We start from the raw sequence: 21744 nt of genomic DNA, 5'->3' as shown, positions 1-21744 counted from the left end.
TGGCTGTCGTCTTAATACATCAAATTTTTTTCTGGTTCTTTATATGCTGAGTCATTTTGAAATTATATCTTTGGCATTTTTTGATTTTTATTAGTATATGCTTGGTTTTGGTAAAATGTCATCGATAATGCTGATACTTTGATTTTAGTAAGCAAAGAACCTGGTTAGATGCAGTTCACAATCTCAGCCTGCCTCTGTGTATGGGGTTTGAAAGTCAGCTGAATTTTCAAAGCCTTGCTGTGCGTTTCAAATCTATCCCACCATGTGCCACCTCGAAGTCAACCAGAAGTCTAGCAGCAGTTTGCATCTGTGTTCTCAATATCTGGATATCATTATGGAGACTGGATCTGTGAATGTGCACAGGTCACTCTTAGGAGTCCATAACCACCTCACAAGAAAGTTTTCCTGGATTCTCTCCTTTGTGGTTTCTCTGTTGCTCCACTTCTCAGTTCTCTGCTCTTCCCATTCTCTCCTAACCGGATCATCGCCCTCGGCCGCACGTTCTCCAGACGGATGGTAGGAGAGAAAGAAACCACTGCCCTCCCGCGCTGCTGAAGTCGTAGCTCTGCCCATTGGAGAGGAAGTTTCCCTCCTTCGAGAGTTTAATCTTCTCTACCAGTCCATGTTGCCTATGGAGTCAGGGCAGCCACCGTGGGCTTGACTGTGCTAGGGGTGTCTTTTTTTGCTCCCTGCATGGAAGTGGATGCTTTCCTTTCAAGGCTGTTATCCCCTTATGCCTGTATCTAGGGTTCAGGCTGTATTCAAGTCTAGAGAATACGAAGAAGGGTAATTCAACAGTAGTTCACTGGATCACATTTTGATCATCTTTCTCAGCCAGCCATTTTCAAATTCCTGACTAGCTTCTGTTTTGTTTTGTTTTGTTTCCAGCTTTTATAGTGGCATTCTGTGAGAGTAATGGGATACAATTTGTTTTTCCCACTTTACCCAGAATGAGAACTCTCCCATCTCTCTTCTCTAACTTTTGCTCTGCATTGCTTCTCATCATTCAGGCTGTAATGGGTGTTAGCTATGGATGGAGAAAATGAAGGCTGTGTTTGCACTGATGTACTGTGTACACTCCGGGGCCGCAGATCCACTATTGCAAAAGGCCAATATGTTTGCTGTCTTTGATGCTGAGTTTCATGATCTGACCTGGAAGGCACTCAGACCAGATGGCAGTGGCTATCATTTTGTGAGCGTGAAGTAGAGTGCCATTTTGTATAGTTTGCCTGCCTTCTTTTCAGAGCAGGAAAATCATCTTCTTACTTTTTGCATTTGTGTTCTCGCTGTAGGGTAATCATGCTGTGTTATCACACTATCCTAGGTTTCCCCAGAGGACCAGCCAAAACCTCGCCTCAAGTCACACATACGATAACGTGAGTAACAAAGCCCTTTTGCTAATGTTTGCCTAGTCATGACCAGAAGCACTGTTTGTCGCCTCTTAGACTTCACTCCACACACCTTCACAGTTGGCTGATAGAGCCATGGTTGGCAACCTCAATCTTTTGAAGATAGACACATTTTATTTTACTTCTCTTAGATGAGATGGTTAAAGATCATGATATCATAATTTCTGTGCTGGAACCATATATACAGCTCAGTGCTACAACACCTGTCTAGTATGCACAGGCCCTAATGATCTCCAGCACTGCAAGAAAAAAAATGTAGTTCCTTCAACATTGTTTGTATTTGCAAAGACTGCGAAGTATTTATCCCTCCCTCTCTAAGCCCCTTCCAAGGACACGAGTGTCCCTCATGAAGTCACATTTGTGCCTCCTTCCTGTCCTAGTTCCTCTTTTGTGCACATGCCTCTCACATAGCCCTCATTTCTTTCCATTTCTTATCTGGGTCCCGTCTTCTTTCAAAGCACAGACTTCCCTCTCTGTCTTATTTACCTTCATTCCTTTGTTTCTCCCTCTTTCTTCTTTAGCCAGAGTGGACCACAAACTCCTCAGCCTCATCTCTTTACCCTCTAAACAATGGGATTAAAGACATGCATTACCTACTGAGCCTAGCTTTGGTTTCTGCCTTAAAATAACCAAGATTTGACCATCAATGAAATTTTAACTCCAGCCTAGACCCTGCTCCCTGAACTCAATTCCTATCTAGTTTGCATTTACTCTGTTCCTTTTCTTCCCAGTAACTACTCTTCTCAGAAGAGCTGAAGAACCAGCTCTTCTAGCAGATTCCATACCTCACTAACCACTGTGAGGTGCTTAAAGCCTTGTAAATATCATCGGTCCCACCGTTTTCCCTTCCGCTTTAAAATCTGCTCACTGTCCACATCTCTCCACTTTCAAGCCCCAGCTTAAGCGTTCATACAGTGGATACTGTAATAACCTCCCCAGACACATGTTAAGCTCTTGCCTCCCACTGATTCTCTGCAGCCCCATCCCATCTCATCCATACCCGGAAGATCCCAGATTCATCACATCACCTGCTCTTAACAAAACAAACCCGAGCAATCTCCACTGAGCCGTGCCACTCATCCGCTCAAACCCCACCTGCTTGCCTTCCTCACTGGTTTATACTGTAAAAGCTCAGAATGGCGATCTTACTCTGTCCTCTCCTACCCTACTCCTGACCTCTCTTGGCTTACCATGCTTCAGCCATGATAGCCTTCCTGACTTCAGAGCCTAGAAACCTGTGCTCTCTAATAATCAGTCAGCACTTTGCTGAAGGTCCCCAGGGGTGAGGCATTCATTCCCAGGCTGTCAGAACAGAACCCCATTCTACCTCAGCCTCTCTCCTCCCATATCCTGCTCTTTCACCACACAACAGGCCACGAGACACTGATTTCTATTTCTTGTCTGTTTTATTTCCAGTCTTACTCGTGCCTGGCAACTAATAAGCCGATGCTCAGGACAGATTTGTAGAATGAAGGAGGAAATTCCAAAAAGTGTTTTTGGTTGAGACGGGGTCTTGCTATGGAGATGGGGTGAGCCTCAAGTTCACCATCTTCCTGACTCAGCCTCTTGGAGTCTACCTTTATTTGGGTGTGCTAGCTAAACCCAGATCAAGAAGAAATTTCTCTTTCTTGGTTTTGCTTTGATAGCATCACTACATGCCTACTTGTAAACTGAATTTCATTCTTGTTTAAAGCTGAGATTTCATATGCAGGGGGAAACGGAAGCTAGACTGAGCCGCCTATTTCCAATTCTTCCTTAAAAAACAGTGTTTTTTTAAAATACATTTTACATTTTATGTGGGAAATGGAACATAACAAGCATGAAACCATGCAGAAAAGTAGTCAATTTTACAAGTAGTTATTGCTTTAAAATGAAAGTAGTAAAAATGACTAGTTCGCACTCAGTTGAGTGTGTGAGTCTTGGCGCAGTGCCATTTGCAAGCCAGGAAATCTAAGTAAGAAAAACGCTTACTGTAGAATGTAAGCCTGAACATGTGCTATACTCTCTTCAGTTTCTGGAACACTCCAATTCAGTATTACTACAGCCAGTTACCGTACACACTGCCACAGCAGCTGCAGCATCGGACCAGAGGCTGCCACCCTTGCCAAGCAATCATCCAGGTATGCAAGACCCTACGCTTTGCATCAAACACGTAAACTTGTGAGAGTGCCGGAATTGGCCAGAAATTATGACCTAAAAAAAGGGGAGAAATGTGGAGAGCACATTGTCCATTGAAGCTACAGGTGGTAAACTTAGGGATGACAACCTTTTGACTCGCGTTTAGCTTATAAAATTACTTGAGAACTGAATGTTGTACTAGGTTCACGCTAAAGTAAATACAATTTTAGCTGAGGCTTGGAAAACATTTCATCTGTTGATCCGTGGCACTCAGTAGCATTTGAACAGTCTGTTTCGGTTGTATTTGTTAGAATCATATACTTAAAATCTAAATTAAATATTCAATATTGTTATTAAATGCCAAATAGATATGGATTGTATGCACTCTTCACAAGCACAGTGTGTACTAACTGGTCTTTTTTTCTCCATCTAAAGTGATGAAAAACAGTCATCTCCAGCCACCCAGTTACTACGAGGTAATGGAGTTCGATCCTTTAGCTCCCACTACAGAGTAAGTCATTTACAAAATTATTAATGTATGTTTTCTTGTGATTCCCTTTCATGATACAGCCAGCTGAGCTTGGACATTCATTTAACTTTGTTTAGCTCTTGGCAGAAATTGATGACCTTATTAAAAAGATTTATTCGATTTTATGGTGGTCATTGCTCTTAATGGCCTTATTGTTCTCTGAGAAATAAAAATGCTAGGGTTGCACATTAAGAATTAAACTGGAACCAACATTGTGCATAGACTGGTGGCAAGTGTATCCTTCGCTTGGGGGGGCACTATTCATTGACCGCATGTTAATGCCACAAGAGGCATATAAAAGAACTTTTTGTCTTTAACATGTATGGCAAATATATCACTAAAAGTGACTATTAATGTTACAACTGTTTTACAGCCAGTAATAGCCATAAAGGGCTCATATACTTTGAGCACAAAGGAGACAGAGGTGGAGGGGCCACAAGTGAGGCCACTGTAGGTTACATGGCAAGACCTTGACCAAAAGATGAAAATTCTCCTAATTTGAAATCCTTAAGGTAGCATCATCACTTAATGATTTCCCGTTTGCCAAGCTGTATATTGGATAGACAGGAAGCACGATAGGGTTGTATTATGTGTTTTATTTGCCTGCATGCATGTCTGCACACATGTGTACCTCTACCTGTGGAGGCAAGAAGAGGTATCAGATTTCCTGGAACTGTTGTTATAGACCTCTGTAAACCTCTGTGTGGGTGCTGGGCATTTCTCCCAGGTCCTCTGAAAAGCAGCCAGTGTTCTTAACTGCTGAGCCATCTCTCCAGCTTCATATCGTATTACTGCCCCTCCCCCAGCTATAAAAACCACTCAAAACAAGTTTTTGGAAATCCCTAATCAGAAACTGGTAACCTGGAATCTGTATCTGGTCCCAGTTGTATTTTGTTTGATCTATGCAGAATTTAAAATGTGCATTTAAAAATTAATTACCAATAGTTTAAAACTAATGTTACCAAAATAGTATTTCTCAAGCTTTGAGGTACTGTAGAAACACCAGGCCTACATGTTTCTATTTGAGCCAAGTGGCGGTAGTGAGGAGTATCCGTCTTCTTTCCAGAGTGTATTCTGTAGTTCAGCATAGTCCACTTGACCCATGACTGCCAATGGCCTGGCACATGTAAGCATTAGATATTGCCCCCTTATTTAGGCCCTTAGAGTAGACAGCCATTTGGCACCATTTATTAGTAAACCTTAACGGACTCAGGAGACCTTCCTGCCCTGAGTGCTCAAATTACAGGCATATACCAGCACACCCAACAGCTAAGCACTTTTCCAAACTCAGGATGATGAACTTTCCCTAGGTAATGCTTGATAAAAGTAGCTATGTCTCTGAACATATTAGTAGTTAGAAAAACTGGTACTTAAGTCCCATATCCAGCTATGTCAGGTTCCTGAGCATATCAGATTAACAGCTTTAACTAGGTATGTCATGTCTAGGTACCTAAGGTGAGACAGATGGTCAGTAAGCAAGCTGGAGAAGTAAAACCCTCAACTCTTTACCACTGTGGTTCCTCCTTCTGGAGACTTAGAACCTCAAGTCCATTAAAGGTCTGATTAAACCCAGGAACTTAAGGAAAAACATAGACCTTAGAAGTTCTGGGCTTTTCACATCACTTGGCCAGGAATCCCAGGCCAAGAATATATATATTTTTTTGTTCCAGTGGGACATAGATTTATCTCCAGAATACACGTAATTCTCTTGTTGAACATCTCCTGTATATTGAAGGCAGTGACCTTCAACAAGACAAGTTCTCTGTTGTTGTAAACATTAAATGTAATGTGGTGACAGAAGTTAAACTTGCAGGCATACAGGTATGTGTCATTTGTGTCAAGAGTAAAGGGTATGGTGACTAGAGTGGATGTAACAGGAATAACTAACAGAAGTGAAGGCTAGAAAGAGTCAGAGGAGCCAGCATCGCTAGTTGTGGCCAAGTCTACGAAAGAACGTGAATAAAAACCCAGTAGAAAGTTTTAGCAGTCAATGAGCTGGAAAGGCTAACATAGAGAATGGGGATCTAGTGCCAGACGTGGAAACTTAACTTGTGCATAGCTATGATGAACTCTACCCAGAGTACAAACAGGTCAACAACCGAAAACTCGATGTTAGATTAAGTTACATGGAAATAGGTAATTTTATTAAAAACTGTTTTAGTGGAAACAGAAACCATGGTTTAATGTTAAAAAGTTACTGAAAGTAAGAACTCAAATGTAAAAAGATGGGTGTGGCTAGGGGACTAGAGGATCACTGAAGTAGGTTCTAGTAGCTATGGGATGAGACTGCACTGGTGTAAAACCTGGGGCTACATCTTAAAATCGATGAAGTTAGTTGCGTTGGTTTGTTTAATAATGCTTTTATTCTGGAGGCTTCCGTAGCTATGTTTTGCTACCATTCTACATACGAATGTTATCTTTGGGTACAGACATTTTTGAGATATATAGAAAAAACTGAAGTAAATCATTAAAAATTATAATTTATTAAAGGTACAAAGATGACCAATACAAGCTACAGGTTTCTCCTGTTTAGATTATAATACAATGTTAAATAAGGCAGACTTAAAATGTTTTAAATATTTTAAAACCCAGAGCTTTATCTTTGAAGTTTAAAAAAAAAAAAAGACCAAACTGCCCAAATTTGAATCATAGTTTTCCTTTAAATCAAAAGTAAAGATAACTTGGGTTTGAAAAGACATAAGAAAGACGCTAATATTACTTTATGTTAGAATAAGTTCAAGGTTAAAGATCTCTGTTTTAATTCACTTATGATGCCTGACCTCCCCCCAAAAGCCTGTATTTTTAGTTCCAGTGGTGGTAATAATGGTACTTTGAAACTGATGTGTAATTCTTCTGCCTTGGTGGCTTTTCTTTTAGAGCTGTTTATGAAGAAATTGATGCTAACTACCAGAAAGGAACTCAAAGTCATAGTGACTGCTGAGGTAAATGACACTAACTTATGCAACTTAACTTTCCTATAATTGCAGTGGAATTATCACATTTTGTATGGAATTCTGTAAGGACCACCTACGTCTGACACTTGCTTTAGTATAATACCGAGTTCCTCTGAATTACTTAGTGATGACCAGTGCCCACTAATGAAATATAATCTCTGTTCTCTTATCTAGAAATGAGGCATGGAAATCAAAAGTTGGTTTTGGGTATATAAGTATTAATGCTAACAAAACCAGATGATCAGTAGAAATTCCTTGTCATTTTAATGCAGCTCTAATGGTTCTGGTGGGCTTACAGACCTGGACCAACAGAGCCCATCATTAGTGCTCTTGCACCCGTTATCCTGTTCCCACACTACTGGATACCTGGTCACCACTGACCTGTTCTTTTTATTCCCTTCTCATCTGTAACTATGGGGGAAGTAAATTCCAGCCTTTCTGCTGCTTAACTGTGGTCTTCTAGTCATTCAGGAAGGGCAGATGGGCCAATGTCTTCTCTTTATTTTAGATACATGAACTGAGCCTCACAAAGGGCCAGCTCTCTAAAGTAGTCCCTGATCAACTGAGGCCTGAAGACAAGACCTGCCAACAGGGAAACCTCAGTGGACCTTTTCTCTGCTGGAAGCTTCAAGAGAAGAGTTAACACTTCCTGGACAACACTGCTGATCCTGACAATGGCTTGAGATTTCAGGAAAATCTGGCTGTGAGGAAAACTGCCTAGTACTAGGCCAGCTGGTTAAACTGTGGACTCTTACGTTGTGCAGGCATTGCTACCAGTACAAATCATGACAGATCTATGATAGGGGTACTTTAAGATCGATCATCCTACTATAAAACATTGTAAACAGATGGGGAAAGGAAGAAAATGAGTGCCTTTACTTAACTGAATCTGAATGTAGAATTCAGTTTGTACTTGTTTATAAATAACATTTTGGTTTAGAATTGCTTGAAAAACTTGATGACTTGTTTAATGATATTTCAAGTGCCTAAGCAGGCTACTACATCAGGTGGCCTTTAGGTGTAGTTAGTTCTTTATAATGTTAAACATTTTTGCCTTTTATTATAATTTACATTCTGATTTGAAACAAATATAACTGGAAAACAGGACAATGCATTATTTACATAAAATTAAATTACTATTAATTTGTCAGAGTTGTGTTGTTTTTGTTTTGTCTTCTAGTTTAATGAGCTTTTATGTCAGTAGGTCTTCACAATTTCACCCTTACATGATAACGTTAATGAATTCGGAATTATGATGGTAAATGCTAGCTTAGAGCAGCAGATGTAATTCTTCTGTTAGATCATGGTACCATCATTTCCAGGTGATTATCTAGTCAGTACTCTGAATAAAACAGCCCTCAAGATTAACAGAAAAAAGCCATGCTTGAACTAAGAATGCAAACTTGAGAGCAAGTGACTTCTCTTCCACAGAGTTTTCTTTTGGTTCAGCCAAAAGAGTTCAGCAGGTGAAGGCATTTGCTGCCGTCTCTAATTCCTAAGACCCTCACAGTAGAGAAAGCTGTCTCACACAGCTTGCCCACTGACTACTACATTGTCTGCTGCAGCATGGGTACCATATATTAAAGAAGATAAATAAATTTTAAAAAATTTAAATGGTGTCAGTTTATACTGAAGGAAAACACCAAACAGCATGCCTATGAACTAAAACTCTCGTGTATAGTTTCTTTTTCGAAGTTTTCAGATACATTATTATAGGTATGAAGGGCTAATACTTCAGGAGGAATTGAACTGAACTATTAAAGCAGTTTAATCTGTGTGTGGGCAGCCAGATCATGCATATACAGGAATCTGCTTCTCCTGGCTCAACCTCCCATCTCACTGTAGGAACACTGGGATTACAGATGTGAGCTCCTACACTCACTCTTTTAAGGCTGGTTCTGGAACCCAGAACTCAAGTTGTCAGGCCTTTGTGGCAAACGCTTTAACCCATTGATTCACCTCCCTGGCCCATGCTGCAGTTTTTAATAGTCACATTCATGATACCCTGGGCAGTCATATGTTCTTCAAGCTTAGAATATGAACAACATTCATATTCTACTACTTAAAACAGAGCAGTATTGTTTCCTGTCCTTAAGCACCTTCATAGGATAGCAGCATCTTTTCACCACAGACTGAGTTTTGAACTTGTACTCTCAGTCGTAAGTGGGATTAATGAAGTTGCAAAGAAAGAAAGGTAAAACCATTTAAAATACAAGGTTTCAAAAATATATTACTGTAGAATATTTCTCTTCTGAGAAAGCACAATATATGATTTTCCAAAAATCACCAATCTGAAGCAGGTCTTGAGAGCTACTTCAATTATAGCCTGGAAGTGGCAACTTGTGTCCTTCCTTCGCTTCGAAAAAAGTATAAGAAAGAGTGATGAGATCGACGTTCACCATTCTTGGATCTTCTGCAAATTCAGGATCTATGTAGAAAAACACTGGCATATCTACTTCTTCTTGTGGATTAAGCCTTTGTTCTTCAAAACAGAAGCACTACAAATTACAGAAAGATACTTGGTGAATAGCAGGCCCACTCAATTACTTAAAGCAATATTCCTTTCCTGCCCTTAAGTGCCATTCTAGGACAACAGCATCTTTTCATCGAAGACTGAGTTTTGCTTTAATGGTTACAAATACAGTAGCCAGATGTAGTGGTGCAGCCCTTTGATCCCACCACTTGGAAGGCAGAGGCAGGTAGGTCTCTGTGTTCCAGTCAGCCTTGGTCTACATAAGAGTCCCAGGATAGTCAGGATGACACAGACCCTGTCTCAAAATAAACAAAAGGAGCAAGCACTATCTAGCTAGTGTAGGCAATGAAGAGTTTTTTAAAAAGGCTTTATATTTAGATAAAATAAGTACTAATTGACACTTTGGGGGGGGGGGGCGTTTCTGAATCAGTGTCTCACACTGTAGCCTAGTTTGGCCTAGAATCAATTTATATATCCAGCTGGCCTCTACCTCATGGCCCTGTTCCCATCTCAGCCTTCTGAGTACTAACGTAAATTATACAATACCCAGCCAGAAAAGAATTTTTAGAAACTAAAAGCATTTAATTCATATTAAGCAGCTTCTCAAAAATTTATTATAAATTTATATTCAGCTTACCTGTATTTTATTGAAATATTGCCCAGCTTCAAACGGTATAACATTATATGTAGAAATTCCAATTACTGGTTTGTCAGTAGGATTCTTAGCTTTATAAAACGCCAGTGCAGTCTCTCCTGGTACCACCTGTTTTAATAAACACATATTAACTCCAATGCCATTCTTTCTTCCTGCTAAATTAGGTCATATTATTTGCCTATTCATTGGACCATAATCCCTAATCCAGTGTATTGTAAAGATTGCAACAAGCCTATCTTAGTTTCAGATTGTATTTGCTTATGTCAATAAAGAATCATAGTTATGAATGTCCCTGTTGGTTGTCTGAGATTCTTCAAGCAATAACCTACAAATTAATTACCATGTGTCCAAGGACAAGCCAACCAAACCACAGCTCAAGTCCAAATACTTTATAATAGTTAAACCTGAATGTCATGATTGCCGAATCTTTTAAAGGATGCCAATGTTAAACTTAGCTTAATTCTAAGTGCCATAAATATACAACCAGAATAAAGCCAACTGAACAAAATCTGTTAAGCAGTTAATAATTTGAAAAATTAAAAACAAACAAAAAACAGCAGCAACCAAAGCCATAAAAAGTTTCCATTGGCTATCCTGTCACCTGCACCATTTCACCCTGTTTACTGCCACACAATTTGAACCATTATCCAAAACTCTAACCTACAAAATTCTTAACTGGACAACCACAATGATTTATAAGAGTTTACAATTCTAAACTGGACAACCACTATGATTTATAAGAGTTTGTTAATAATGTTTGAAATTAAAGCTTTTGTGAGTCATCTCCAACTAACGTGCAAATCCCACTTCAAATCCTCCCAGGACTGCAATTAGTAAAAAATTTCAAAGTATATGGATTCAATATAGGAGTATAGTTACTTCTGTTACCATTACCTCACATCTAAATACTTTTGGTAGTGGGGGTGCCTAGCTGAGTGGTGGAGTGTTTGCCTAGCACATAAAAGACCCTGGTTCAGACCTCGGTTCTTTCTCCTACCCTCAAAGTTACTTTTTTTTTTCTTTATGAAGGACAGCACTACTTCTGATAAACCAGTAAATTTCTTTTTATTATTACCAATGATTCTCCACATTTTTCTTACTATCTCATCTATACCAGAGTAAAATGCCAGTCTTATATAGTCAGAAAGCTATATAACATGACCAGGTACTGCTATAAACTCAACATTAATGACCAAGGGATTCAATCAGTTTTTAATTATGATTATAAACATATGACATAGCTAGGCAGTGGTGGTGCACGCCTCTAATCCCAGCACTTGGGAGGCAGAGGCAGGTGGATTTCTGAGTTTGAGGATAGCCTGGTCTACAGAGTGAGTTCCAGGACAGCCAGGGCTATATATACAGAGAAATCCTGTCTCGAAAACCAAAGAAAGATAAAAAAATTAAAAATAAACATATGACATTGTTCCAAGTTATTAAAAGTTAAAATATAGATAGCACCATACAAAGTGCATGCCTCTACACCTCTAATTCACATACATCTTAATGCCATAGTTGAATTTTTTAAGGGGATACCAATGTTGAACTGACCTAAATCTAATTACAATAAATTTACAGAATAAAACTGACTAAATAAAACTTTTGTTTAAAACAAAGTTTAATGCATGGAGAAATCAAGAAAAATAGCTAGCAAGGCTAAGTTGAGGCAGGACCATGAGTTTTAGGCCAGGTTGGGCTATATATTGAGACTCTGTCACAGAAACCTCTAATGATAAATACAAAGGGAAGGCACTTTTAAAAAGTAGACATTTCCAAACACTAATTGAATAACTACATTTCATGAATTATATTCCACAATTATTGAGTGAAATTATTCATGGGGTGTCCTAGCATTCTGAAATGACCTTAGACAGGTGCAATAGTTACTCACATATATCTCTGTTTGCTGAGGTCTGAAGTTCCACTGGAGACTGGCATGAACATCAGCATTGAAGGTGACCTTAATGATCCGATCCTTCACAGGCACCATGTTTTCAATCTGGTCCGATGAGTGTCCCGCTACGGCTGACCCTCCCAGTCCAGTAGTCTAGAACAAGACACTGGATATGGTAAGCAGCAGCTTTTAGATCTTCACTTATTTACTGGATAAAAGTAAAATTTGAAAAATGATCGAATGTTTTACTTGGAGCCAAACTGTATGCTGCCCCTGGCCCTGTAACTGTGTCAACGTTGGCCTGCGTTCGTTAAAATGAGTCCTACTTTTTCAGCAGTGAGTCGTTTTAAAAAGCAGATTTTGAAGACAAACTATTAATCTGAGAGGACAGCAAATATTTTTAAGTGTAACTTTCATTAAACAGAGTTCCTTCACTGCTAGCATACTTTACATAAACTATTATTCATTTAAAAAAAGTTTATTTAAACCTGGTCATTTCAACTTAAACACAGAAATACCTACATTTCTATGTTCCTGTGTATACTTTTCTGTACCATGGATTTGACAGTTCAAATTAGTTCATAATTTTATTTTTATATTCTGCTCTCCTAGGGCATCATAAATGTTTTCCCATGTTGGAGGGTTAATGTTTTTCTGCCTCTTAGCTGTAATTCTCTGCATATGCACAGCCTGTTTATCCTTCTTCACAAGTTAATGAGTACCTGACTTTTTTTTTCTTTTTTGGCTACCCAGCCAACTACCATAAAGGACCAAGAGTAATTTGTGTCTGACGCTTCCTCTTGCCATTATTTCCTTATTGGATGTAGAGGTGGTGCTACTTCCAAGAAGGCTACCAGAATTCTGACTTCCAGATAATTTACCTTTCTTACACCAGAAAAACAAATAGCCATATTTGAGCCTAAAGGAAGACGCTAAAAAACTACCATATTAATATTTTAATCTTTCTTTCACTTGTTACACACATTACTTAGCTTTTTCAATTTCTCTCAATATTGTCAAATTAAACTTTAATCCTAAAAGGTAAATCATAAATTTGACCTTATCTAACAGGTAAGGATATGACTCTGTTTAAGAGACTACGTTTTAAGATGAACTATTTATTTTCATAAAGAATTTAAATCGGCTGAATAAAACGCAATTTAAGTATGCCCTTCTCCAATAACAATTCCTTATATAGTCTAGGGACATGTTATTGACGTTTCTCAAGTTTAGTGTTTAAAATTTAGAAAACAGGAAAATAATGTCTGGCTCGAGCCTAGGGTTACATTTTAATTTACTTATAAACTAGGACGATTCTATGGCTTCCTATATGTACTTTCTTATTTCATGCTCTCAAACTCAGTAATTCCATAAGTAACAGGGCATCCTTTTGGAAATACCAGTGTTTAACGTGGAACTTGATTTTCTTTTCTTTAAACCTAAGGCTAACCTAGCCTAGCCTGATGCTAACCTAGCCGGACAAAAGCATGTTAACATACCCGCAGGAGTGTCGATTCTGTTTCTGTCGGTCTCGGTACTACTATATTACTGGCATTTTAGGTTGGACAATTAATTGGGGGAGGAGGGTGTCCTGTGAACCTCCTGGTATGCGACAGCCTCTCTAACCTCTACTCAATAAGTGCCAGCAGTGTCACATCTCTGTGCTTCATAGAAGGGCTGTATTGCTAGCCCTTTGAAGGGTGGCACCAGCTCCATCATTACCCGAACCTGCATCCACATGCAAGTTCTTCTTAGTGACCTTGGGCACGTCCTTCCCGGTCTGGAACCGAAGCGACCCCCGGCGGGTAACCTCGGCCTCCCTGACAGGGTGACTGATGGCTCGGGTGGGATCCGTGCCACGCCTCCTCCCTCCTACCTGGCAGTAGAGCCGATAGAGCGGCACCGCGGCGTAGGAGGCCCCCAGCATGCCCACGGCGGCCGCCGCCACGTACGTGAGCACCGTCTTGTTCCGCCGCCGCCACTCGTCCTCCTGCGCGCGCTGGAAAGGGTTGCTGCTCCTCGGCCGCCGTGGCGGCTGCGCGGTGGGACCCCGGGCCCCGCTCGGGCGCTTCCATGTCCCGAGGCGTCTCAGTCCCCCGTCCGCGCCTCCGAGTCCGTTCCACCCCGGTTTAAGAACCCGCTCTGCGTTCACCACAGTCCGCCCCGACCACCCGGACCGGCTCCATCCCCGGCCACACAGAGCCACGAGCTTCCATCCCGGACACCAGAGCCCTCCCATAACCCCCGGAAAGAACGCCGGCCTGTCAGGGCCACCAGACGAGATCTCGCGAGACCTCCCGAGTCTCGCGGCATCCGGCTTCAGCCCCGCCGCTGCCTTGACTACCAGATTCCACAGGTAGCAGTCTCGCTACGGAGGCCGGGTGGCCCGAAGAGGGTAAGTTCGCGTTTTTTTGCTAGATGACTGTGCCTCGCACTTTGTTTCCTTGTGCTACTTTCTTTAATTTACTTTGAGGAAAATGCATTTGGGCCTTCGGCGTGCAAGCTCCTCACTGGGAATTGTACCCGCATCTTCCCAAACTCCGCCAGCCTTTGTCTCAGCCTGGCGGCCCCCAGTGGCAGTTCTGCCTCGGTGCTTCCACTTGGGGTTCGCTAAGCCCCATTGCTTACTGCCTCTGACTGAGTGCAGGCAAACTTCCCTCTCTTAGGAACACTTAGGGTGACAACCGCATTTCTCTCCAACACTCTCGACGCGTGCATCTTCTCAGCCCCATGGGCAGATGTCTTCCACTGCGCTGATAACCCCCCCGCTATTTACCCAGCAAAAAAACATCAAGTCAGAGAGCCGCCGGAAAAATCAAGTTTGTTCAGAATAGAGGGACCAGGACATGAGGACCTTTAACAGAGGGACTGAAGGAATAAAGATGTGCACCTTGCAGGCAGAGACCCCCTGGGAAATAGGCTAAAGCTGTCTTCAGTTCTCTAATGCTCCACAAACAAGGGGCAGTATTAAATAGCATTAAGAGCAGATTCGGAGGTTAAGCATTAATGAATTTACTCAACCCTTGTCCTTGAATAAATTTTATTTTATTATGACTTCTCTGTAACCTGATGGCCTTATTTCGTGAATGGAAATCACAGTAGTTCATGAGGATAAGAATATTATGTGATTTTGCCATTGCTTGAGGCATAGTAAGAATTTTAAAATTAGGTCATTTTTTTTCAAGATAATGTTTTTTTTAAATTAATTCTTTGAGGATATTTTACTCTGTATTTGGATCGTATTCATCCCCCTACTCCAGGCTCCTCCCAGATCTACCCTCCCCCTTACTCTATTGAGTCCAGTCTGAAGGCGAACTAACTCAGTGATGTGCTGGTCAGTGAGTGTGATCAACTATACCATTAAAGGAAACTGACTTTTCTTCTTCCAGAAGCTATAAGAAGCCAATAGCTCTCTCATGCCCACCTTTCCACCTCCATAAAGCTGGAGATTATTTCTGATGGCCACTGTGGGTCAGTTATCCCCACTTTGTGGATTAGAACTGAAAGCCAGAATAGCTGTCAGTCAACACTTATTCCTTGACTCTTACTGAACCATACTCCTTTTTAAATGCGGGGGACATCGCAAACTAAGTCAGGCACAATCACCTTTCTTATTGATTGCAGTCTCTATAGAAGGACTCAGAAAACAAATGTAAATAAAGGGATTTCAAATAACAGTGCCTGCTATGAAAGTAGCTGATGGCATGAAGTAATCAAAAGTGACAATGGGGAGGGCTTCTGAAGTCCTGTCCCTGTCAGAGGTAAAATAAGGCTTTCTAGAGGTGACATTTGAGCCTACTCCTGAACTGTTAAAAAAAACAGCTATCCATGAGGCAACAATCTCACGTCGTGTACCAGTCCGGAGGCAGAAATAAGTTGGATAGGATTAAAGAACAACAAAACCAAACAATCAGACCGAACAACCAACCAGACCAAACAACAACAAAATAAATAAATAAAAATAAAACCAAAACAAAACAGGGTCAGTGTAGACCTTGCATAATGAGCAGAGTTAACAGTGAAAAGAAATGGGGTCACAGCAGGCGCAGACACCTGACACTACAGAGCCATTTAAGCAGTGTCTAAGGGAAGCTCAGTGTTACGAATGCAGGAGTGACTGATCTGATTTATTCACAGTGAAGGAAGAACATGATGTTAGTCACCCCGTGAGAATGAGCAGGGCAAGGGGAAGCAGAAGTGAGGCCATCTGTAGTTTAGAGTCAGTGGAGATAATAGCCTTGAGGACGTAACTGAGTAGTGGCCACGGAGCCACGAAACAGCAGCCCCAGTGGCTCTAGTCATCGTCTAGGACGTCATTCCTGTACATTGTCCCAGAAGTTACAAAATCCGACTCTACAATTTTGTCTTCCATTTTGTTATGACAGTGCTTGATCACCCTCTCCCTCTGCATGTAGCTTGTTTCTTATACCAGATTGTTAAAATTTTAAGGATTAGATCTCTCATTTCAGTTTTCTTACAGCGTAGATCTCTCATTTCAGTTTTCTTACAGCGTAGACTCAAAGTCCATATGAGGGGGCTGGAGAGGTGGCTCAGACCTTAAGAGCATTCGCTATTCTTGCAGAGGACCTGGCTTCAGTTTCCATAACTCACCTGGGGACTCAGAGCTGTCTCTGACTTCAGTTCCTAGGGATGTGACTGTAGCTTCTTCAGGCACTGCACATACATGCAGACAATATGCTTGTTCGTTTTTTAAAAATCCTATGCTAACATTAATGTACTTAAAGCCAACAATTTATTTCCTTCAACTATTCTTCCCCCTCCAGGTATATTTTTCTCTGTATTATTCAAAGGAGCTGTATAAATATGTCAGTGACAGGGTTGCAATCGTGACTGCTTTTATTTATTAATTAAAAGTGAATATCTGAGGAACAGCCATTTTGATAGCAGTAAAGTGATGTAGGTCTTTCTAGATTTCTCTTCTAATAAAACAAAACAAAATAAACAAAATAAGTACCAACCCAATTCCTGTATGTTAACGTAAAATGACAGTTCATGTTTATAAAAGTGTTTCTGGATGATAATTAAAATGTTTCAATCTCCCAATTTTTACTCTGAAATAATTTTAAAGTTATATAAACATTGCAGAAATAATGCGTTTCCTACTTATCCTTCACCTAGTTTCCATGATCTTAAAGATCCTTGTACCCTTGGAGAAGAGAGCAGCCAGACAATATTCTGGAGCTGTAAACTGAGTACTTGCATGAGTGTTGATTACAAGGACACATCACAGGCATCCATTAAGTATTTAGCATCAGCCCAATGCTGTGCTATCATAGCATAGCAGTACCTTGCTATAACCTTGGCCCATCGTAACAGCACACTTCAGAGTAGTTACTCAACAAACATTATGTTTCTGGAGGCTGGAGAACCAAGATCATGGTGCTGGCTAATTTCTCATGAAGAGTCTCTCTCACTTGTAGCAGACTCCTATACTAGCATGCCTGGGAGGAGTCAGCAAGTTTGGGGACGTCTTTCTTAAAGGCACACTAACTGCTTCTGATCAATTGTTTGTTCCACCATTATGATCTCATTTAAACTTAATAACTCTTTAATCTGAACAGAGCTCCACCAGGGACAGGGTTTCAACCTGAGGGTTTTAGGGAATGTGCCAGTTCAGAACTTCATATTCTGGTGTCCATGAACTCCATAATACCACTTATGCCCTTATTTCTAACTTAGGTCTAGAATCAGTCCAGGATGGCCCTTGTTTCCAGTTGTCTTACCCCTTTAGTTTTCACTGGTGTGAGGTTGTTCTTTAGCCTTTCTACATGGCCTTGCGATTTTTAATTACCTGCTGGTTAATTGGTATACTATCCTTTGCTATGTGTTTGATTTTTGTGTGTGATGGTTTATGAGCCTCTGTTAGAAGCACAACCGAAGCAATGTGCTTGTCTCATTGAATTTCCAGAGGAGTTACATAGTGTCAACCGATTCATAACCAAGGTTTTTATCTCTTTACTGAGGTGTATCTTCAGGGATTTATTTTATTTTATTTTTGTTTTTATTTTTGTTGTTTAAAGACAAGGCCTCCCAAAGAAACCCAGGCTGGACTCAAACTCAAAAATCCTCCTGTATCAACCTCCAGCACTGCAATTACAGATGTATATCACCATACCTGGCCACGTTTCTTTATTACAAGGCTCATAAAAGTTATTTTATGCTCATTCAGAAACAACTAATGTGATTTATGGGGAGAAGCTACTGGAACCATCTGTAAGGCCCAGTGCTACTCCTTAACATTTTTTTTTTAAGAGAATTATTTATTTATGTATGTGAGTACATTGTAGCTGTCTTCAGACACACCAGACAAGGGCATTAGATCCCATTAGTTAGTTGTGAGCCACCATGTGGTTGCTGGGAATTGAACTCAAGATTTTGGAAGAGCAGTGAATGCTTTTAACCACTGAGCCATCTCTCTAGTCCTCCTTAACACTTTCTTACTTGCTTCTGTGTTTATGTCAATACAGACCTGTTAATTCCTATTCAGAAGAAGGAGAAAATTCACCTTTTCTTTTTTTTTTAAAGATTTATTTATTTACTACATATGAATACACTGTTGCTGTCTTCAGACACACCAGAAGAAGGCATCAGATCTCATTACAGATGGTTGGGAGCCACCATGTGGTTGCTGGGATTTGAACTCAGGACCTCTGGAAGTGCAGTCAGTGCTCTTAACCACTGAGCCATCTCTCCAGCCTAAAAATTAACCTTTTCCATGCTCCTCTTGCATTTTCTCTGACATATCTATCCTTGGCATCAGTCATTACAGCAAAAGTTTGACCTCCTTTAGTGGAGATTCATATTTGAGTCCAGGAAACAGAAGTAGTCATTACTTCTAGACATTCTCGACACAGAACTAGATGTCTTGTGTATATAGTGTTACGGTTGTATATATGTGCCCAACAAGAAAAATGACCCTATCCTTTTGTTTAAATATATATTCCTCCCTGTTTTTTCCTCCAGCACATAAGCAAATCATCATAGCTGAGATTTTGAGCTCACTTTTGCCTGGTATATCAACCCAAAGAATATGCTACATTTTGGTCACCATCCAAAAGCTCAGCAGGACAAAATCAAAGTGAGTAGAGTGAAAAGAAAAGTGACTACAGTTAGACCATTCAGCTTCTGACAGTTTTAAAGACCCGGAGGAAGGAAGAAAGGCCATGTAGGAAAAGTTTGATTCTGAAAAAATAGCCCCTTCTCCTACCCTTTCCCAAGCTCGGCCCTTACTGAGGCCAGTCTTCTAGTCCATAGATGAAAACAAAACAACAGACTCAATATTGAAGTCACCTATAAACTTCTGTAAGCTTAATCATCTGGGTAGTGTCAGACTGAGAGCTTAAGCTTAGAATGTTCGTGACTCTGTGCTTCTCAGTAGTTTCTGCACGCTGTGTAGAAAACAGATCTGCAATGGACAATGGTAGCAACGAAACACAACTACATCCTTTTCAATATCAGAAAAAGGTTCTTCTGCCTTGATTAAAATCATTAATGTACGAGGGTTTCTATATATAAGGTAGCACATGCTAAGATGATTTCTGAGCAAGAACAAACTAGAGCTAAATACAGATTGAAGTCAGAAAATGGTGTAGAGACCTGAGGTCAAGGACCTTACATTATAATACAAGATTCACATGTACGGCTGGCTATAAGAACAATGCAGTATTAGGAAATGCTGAAAGTTACTTCTTTTTTTTTTTTTTTCTCTAAAGCCTGAAATGAATGCATAACCCTAGGCTATAACTCCAGGGAATCTGTGTGTATTTGTGATACTTCATAAATCACTGTTGTAACTAATGCTGAGTAGTGCCCCACCATGAATGGAATGTCAACTCCTTGAGCTAGTTGAACCCTGTTCTGAAGCCAGAAGTACAATTACATAAAGCCTGAAGTGGTGTTAAAGACTTGACACTTAATGTCCAGTACCAGCAAAAACTAATTAAACCTGGTAAACTCCTTCTAGTTAGCTATGATCATATCCTGGTTTACATTTATAAGGTAAAATAGTCATGTAAATCTTTTGATATTCACATAATGTTGTCTAACCTGGTTGTTGGGTTTTCTGAAGATCTTAAAGATAATAAAGATTTGCAGTGTGTGTGTGTGTGTGTGTGTGTTTGTGTGTGTGTGTGTGTGGTGTGTGTGTGTATGTGCATTCATTCATTCATTCATTCATTCATTCATTCATTCATTTTTTGAGACAGGATTTCTCTATGTAGCACTGTTGTCCTAGAACTCATCTGTAGACCAGATGGGCCTCAACCTCAACAGATGTGCTTGGCTCTGCCAGCCATCCTCTGAGTACTGGGATTAAAGGTGTGTATCATCATGTCTGGCTCATATGTTTCAGTATTTCTGAAATATAATATAATTGCAGCTTTTGCTTAAATATGCTATCCACCGATGTTTATTTTCTAGTAGTTTGATTGCCTACTGGATTCTAGTAGATCGATGACATCCTGGATTCATCCAGCAATGTGAAATACCTAGCAATAATTTTAATTGTACTAGCAGCTGTTTATTTGGGAATTATTTATTATAATAATTGTGCACACAGTATAAAAGAATACATAGTTATATAAATAGTAAGAAAAATGAGTTGTAATTTAGTTGGAAATAGACTAGATAACCACTGTATCCCAATTAGTGCATAGTGGTGCCATAAAGCTGCCTCAGAGTCTCTTGGTATCCTTCTGTCTTATTTCCTGACAGCTGATTTTATGCCTTTTTGATGGAATGTTCCTTGTAAATAGTCTTTAATGAGCTTTTCTCAGTGACAGATCAGATGAATGAAAAGAAAGCCTCCATTAATACACACTGTTCATTCAATAACATTTATCACAATAAAGCCACCTTCGTGGATATGTGACTAGTCCAGTTTATTCTACAGAACTAGGACACTGTTCCTAACATGACTTACTATTTTAGATGGTCCTTGCACTTAATTTGACTCTCTGCTTGTTTCTGTCCTGAATTTTTTAGTAGTCATTTAATGTAGAACCTTGTGTTTACATTGTATATATCATTGTATATTAGGCCTTGTTCTAGCTAGTCCTGATCAAGTCGATACACACACACACACACACACACCCTGCTGTCATAGCCCCACACTGACTGACATTCTGGCATGATTCGTTCTAAGGAACAGTATACTTACTGGACTAAACAACACTAAAGACAAAGGTAGAACTTCAAGGGGAAATGCAGAGAGTCCAACCTTAGCTCAGTAAAGACAGGGACTAAAGTAAAAAGGCAAGTCTCCATCTCCCAGGAATAGTCTTTGAACCAAAATTAGTCAAAGCTCCAAGCTCCTTACCTTTCTGTACAGATTAGGCAGTGTGGAGCCTGGCTACTCTGTTCCCTCCTGTCCTGGCTCCATTACACTATGGTCCAGCTGCGCTTCTTCATGATCTGTGTGTACCCACGTAACCATTTGTCTCCTATCTCTTCCCCAATCATGGCTGACTTATTGTTTGGTTCTTACCGACTCTAAACTCACCTTCCTTTGCCCAGCCTCCTTTGACATTTCCTCTCAGTAGCTGAAACAACGCATCTCATTGTAGCTGTTTATTGGTTTTTTCTCACGTCGCTGATAGCAGAAATTTTGGCTTATTCACAAGGACAAAAATGTAGTCCATCCCCTATGTCGAGGCTGTTTTGGAGATTTTACTCTAAAGACCTCATGTATCAC

At 40.3% G+C, this 21744-nt stretch overlaps 3 protein-coding genes across 3 annotated transcripts in view; 2 read left to right on the top strand and 1 right to left on the bottom strand.

Moving 5' to 3' along the window:
* The window catches only part of Tom1l1 (target of myb1 like 1 membrane trafficking protein), a 43869-nt gene extending 35707 nt beyond the window's left edge, over positions 1-8162 (top strand). Inside the window, exons 12-16 of the mRNA XM_028772419.1 lie at positions 1325-1376; positions 3421-3529; positions 3963-4038; positions 6934-6998; positions 7519-8162. Coding sequence (XP_028628252.1) covers positions 1325-1376; positions 3421-3529; positions 3963-4038; positions 6934-6997 — 301 coding nt within the window. The 3' untranslated portion in view covers position 6998; positions 7519-8162. The remainder of the gene's footprint in view (positions 1-1324; positions 1377-3420; positions 3530-3962; positions 4039-6933; positions 6999-7518) is intronic.
* Positions 6517-14295, bottom strand: LOC114625143 (cytochrome c oxidase assembly protein COX11, mitochondrial). The gene is made up of 4 exons (XM_028772420.1): positions 13909-14295; positions 12030-12185; positions 10121-10246; positions 6517-9508 (listed from the first exon to the last, which is right to left on the bottom strand). The coding sequence occupies exons 1-4, from the start codon at positions 14269-14271 to the stop codon at positions 9326-9328; spliced, it is 828 nt and encodes a 275-aa protein (XP_028628253.1). The 5' UTR covers positions 14272-14295; the 3' UTR covers positions 6517-9325.
* A 70-nt stretch (positions 14296-14365) lies between these two features.
* Stxbp4 (syntaxin binding protein 4) overlaps positions 14366-21744 on the top strand; it is a 149781-nt gene continuing 142402 nt past the window's right edge. The window contains exon 1 of the mRNA XM_028772394.1: positions 14366-14427. The gene's annotated coding sequence lies outside the window, so the exon portion shown is untranslated. The remainder of the gene's footprint in view (positions 14428-21744) is intronic.

The sequence above is a fragment of the Grammomys surdaster genome, unplaced genomic scaffold, assembly GCF_004785775.1.
Source record: "Grammomys surdaster isolate TR1022 unplaced genomic scaffold, NIH_TR_1.0 213, whole genome shotgun sequence".
NCBI lineage: Eukaryota > Metazoa > Chordata > Mammalia > Rodentia > Muridae > Grammomys > Grammomys surdaster.
Note: the sequence above shows the minus strand (reverse complement) of the source record. Positions and strands in the feature narration are given on the sequence as shown.

Excerpts from the sequence above, each read along its gene's own strand:
- LOC114625143 (XM_028772420.1), bottom strand. The coding sequence starts at position 14,271 with ATGGGAGGGCTCTGGTGTCCGGGATGGAAGCTCGTGGCTCTGTGTGGC. Across the intron at positions 12,186-13,908 it reads TCTATCGGCTCTACTGCCAG|ACTACTGGACTGGGAGGGTC; the intron begins GTAGGAGGGAGG and ends GTCTTGTTCTAG. Across the intron at positions 10,247-12,029 it reads CTCAGCAAACAGAGATATAT|GTGGTACCAGGAGAGACTGC; the intron begins GTGAGTAACTAT and ends TTATTAAAACAG.